The 3481-nt window shown below is 49.3% G+C and overlaps 1 protein-coding gene across 1 annotated transcript; it reads right to left on the bottom strand.

The window, feature by feature from the left end:
- Positions 1 to 1648: 1648 nt before the first annotated feature.
- Positions 1649 to 2923, bottom strand: Pmar_PMAR027105 (Thermitase, putative; the record flags this gene model as incomplete). Its single annotated transcript, XM_002783838.1, has 1 exon — positions 1649 to 2923. One exon carries the CDS (start codon positions 2921 to 2923, stop codon positions 1649 to 1651), a length of 1275 nt encoding a protein of 424 aa, XP_002783884.1.
- Between the last annotated feature and the right edge of the window lie 558 nt (positions 2924 to 3481).

The following is a 3481-nucleotide window of genomic DNA, read 5'->3' as shown; positions in this document are numbered from 1 at the left end:
AGCAATATCCTCAAAACTGACAGCAACTTTAAGAGCATCTTGATGTTGCGAATCTCCATGCTGCCGTCTCCACTCAGCTGGTGATGTTGTGTCAAGTGAAGCACTGTCGCGTGGGGGGGTGGTCGTTCCTAGCCTCTTTCCTATTGATTCAATAGTATTGAATCAGCAGGTTATAATCCTGGTTCATTATCCCGTGTTGGCACTGTATTGAACTTGGCCCTGGTGTACGATCCTGTGGGCTCTCTCTGATAGAAGAGCTGGAAACCAGAGTAGGAGAAGTGTGGGGGTGTATTGCTCGACTCGGATCTCCCTGTCATGAATTTTCTTGTATTTGTTAGTCTGTCGAAGCGTTTCTGGCAAGCTTGTGAGGAGATTGTCGTAAAAGCAGGAACGTGGTGGGGTAGTTTGAGTACTTATACGAGTATTTTGAATAGCCACTGATGTGCCGGTGTATCGGCAGTGTTCCTACTCTAGAGGTAATAGTGTTACCTCTGGGGAAGGAGCCTTACCGTGATGTAGTATGACCAGGGACATTACTGTATTACCCCGGGTCATACTACAAGAGTGGCTCGAAAATTTGATCATAGATACTCTATGATAGAGTATCATGGTAGTAATGCGACCACCACTTTATCCGTGCTACCAGATGGTGGTGACAGTTTGCCATGAGCCATATCATCATGATTATGTTGTGGTGACACTCTTCACAAGGGAGTGTTTCCTGTTCTCTGTGCACAGTGTCTGTACTTTGTGATCGTGCATAGGGAGAATGGCTTTCAATGTACTTAGGACAACGAGTAGGGGGTAAGACGTGCTCAATGCAGAATTGATACGCCTTGTCGGCACAGTGAGGTAGCGACGGGAGGTGGTTCACAGAGATTATAGGAGTCATGAATTCGTGTAGTATCACCATGAGAGGTCCACCAATTATGCCGCGGGTGTGTTTATCAAAAATAAGTTTACAGTAGTCGTCGAGAAAGGTCAACGACGGACAGACTGTCTTATGTAGGAATAGGATTGAACTGACTCGTAGCGCACGCCCGGAGCTAGTGAACTGAAGCAGGAACAGTGCTTTGCGATATCTTCTCGCCCCTTACTGCTCGATCCTCCGTCATGACGTCGAAGGGCTCGGTCACTGACTGTCTGTGTGGCTACCCTATTGTAGCGAGGTTTGCAGCGGCGCCTAAGATTTGTGGAACTTTAGCTTTCTAGATTTTTCTAGATTCTTCCAGTGGAAGAATTAACTGGTATCAATGTCGGCAACGGAACAGCAATACAGTTGTCTTCCGGCCAGTATAAATATACGACACATGTGATGACCGCGATGCGATGAGACTATCAGGCTATTGATAGTCTATGATAGACTGTCTATCAATACCCGGTGATAGTATCACCCGGTATTGATCGTCCTCCTGCTGAACTGGCGAACGCAATAACGAACTCGTTGGATAATGTCAAACAAATCCGCTGTGGATATCTCGGATTAAATGTGATCGGCAACATTCGGATTTACCGTATTTTTATGTTAATATTTGAAATGCCAGTAAAGCTGGGCTTAAGAGGTGGACAAAAGGCAGAAGGATAAGTGACCACTATGGGATAGAATTCCCAATCGAGTATGAAGTCAAATGTGAGCAGCTCGAGCCTTTTAGCGTCTCAAAATGGGATAATCGATCGCCATATTGACAGCTTTTAGCGGGTTTAGAGCTCCGGCATGCTTCCTCATGGGCCTCGACGGGCTATTGAACCGATCAACATTGTGGGTGAGTATCCCAGCAACGTACTTTGGCTTAACGCCCATAGAAAGCAAGATCGCGGCTGCTCCAGAAACAATAGGACAGGCAAAGGACGTACCCGACCAGCGTTCGTTGTTACCGACATAGATACTTGTGCCGTAGGCAGCGATATCGACGTAATTACCGTAGTTGCTGAAATCTGCCATTTCTAGAGTGTCCTGATCCATGAGAGCACCCACACAGATCACGCCTGGCAGCGGGCATGGATAGTGTGTGTCAGCTCGCAGTCCATCGTTACCAGACGAAGCGACGACAATGATATTCTGGTCAATTGCTGCTTTGAAGGCCTTGGCCAGGACCATGTCGCCGTAGCTCTTTGGTATGAATTCTCCCAGTGAGATTGATACGACATCGACTCCAATATCGACGGCCATATCCATGGCTTCAGCCATATGTACCCAGCTACCAAAACCATCCTCTCTCTGGGTTTTCAACGACAATAAACGTACATTGGACGACATTCCGGCCATATCCTTGTTATTGTCCTTTCTGGCCGCGATAATTCTGGCACACGCCTGACCATGCTGATCAACCGATGTTAAGTTTGAGGAGTCGTTCACGAAGTTCCAGCCACCATCGATGAATCCACCGCTCTTCTTACGGAAGACGCCACGATAAGGAGCGATCTCAGGATCGCTGAAGTTGAGACCGCTGTCCATAACGGCCACGGCGACGGTTCGCCTCGCGTAGGGCGCAGATAGTCTCCATACGTCTTGCATGTTCATCCGCTTGAATGCCCTTTGCGACGAAGCATTCGGGTCATTCACGCCGAGATCGTTACTGGTGTCCTCTTCCTTGGTGGCGAAATTAGGAGAGCATTCACAGTCCAGACCCGAGAGTTTGGAGGCCGCGTCCTTCAAGTAGGCACAAAGATCGTCGGAGCTCACTGTGTCCTCGGAAGTAGCAACCACCTGCAAGCCCGAGGACTTCAAAGTCTTGATAGTTGCCGTCTTCAGGAAGGCGGCCATTTCAGGCTTGAGCGCGACCTTGGCATCTTCGAGACGCTTTGGGACATCCCGAACGTCGACGAAAGCATCGGCGGAGGTGACCGAGACGATAGTCTTGCTGTCATAAACGTTTGTGGAGGTCGATGCGGCTATGAGCGGAACAAAGGAGAGGAGCTTCATCGCGTCGAGTAGAGAAACAAGGAACTGAAAAGCACTCATCATCACAGTCTCTGTAAAAAGAACTTTGGATCTAGGAGACTGCAGCGACGAGAAGTTGGTTCCGCTTTACGTCTCGTCCCTGAGAGGCGTCGCGTCTTATATGAGCCACTCTCGCCTCGGCGTCTCGTCCAGGAATGGTTGAACACTGTCATGAACCATTTGACCGCTGTCACAGCGGTCAAGTGGTTTAGCGGCATCGATGGGCCCTGAACAGTGACGGCTTTTGTACAACTCTTCGATCACCGCTACCCCTAAAAGACACTCCACACGGATGATGGCGTTGAGTTACGGTGGTTCCACCTACGAACTTCGCATCGCCCGAGACTGGCGTAAGGTGGGCTCTGCTCGACAGGCGTCCCGTCTCCGGATGAGGCCGCAGGGGCGTCCGGGTTTGGAATCACTGATTTTTTGAGTTATCCCTCATCCGCAGTAGCTTGTTACAACCTCCCTATATGAGATACCTTTCTTCTATCACCTCTTGCTTAAGCCTCATCCTAAGCGTTCGCGCTTCCCACCCTG

Source organism: Perkinsus marinus (genome assembly GCF_000006405.1).
Source record: "Perkinsus marinus ATCC 50983 genomic scaffold scf_1104296935972, whole genome shotgun sequence".
NCBI lineage: Eukaryota > Perkinsozoa > Perkinsida > Perkinsidae > Perkinsus > Perkinsus marinus.
The sequence above is the reverse complement of the archived record's forward strand: the minus strand, read 5'-3'. Positions and strand labels throughout refer to the sequence as shown.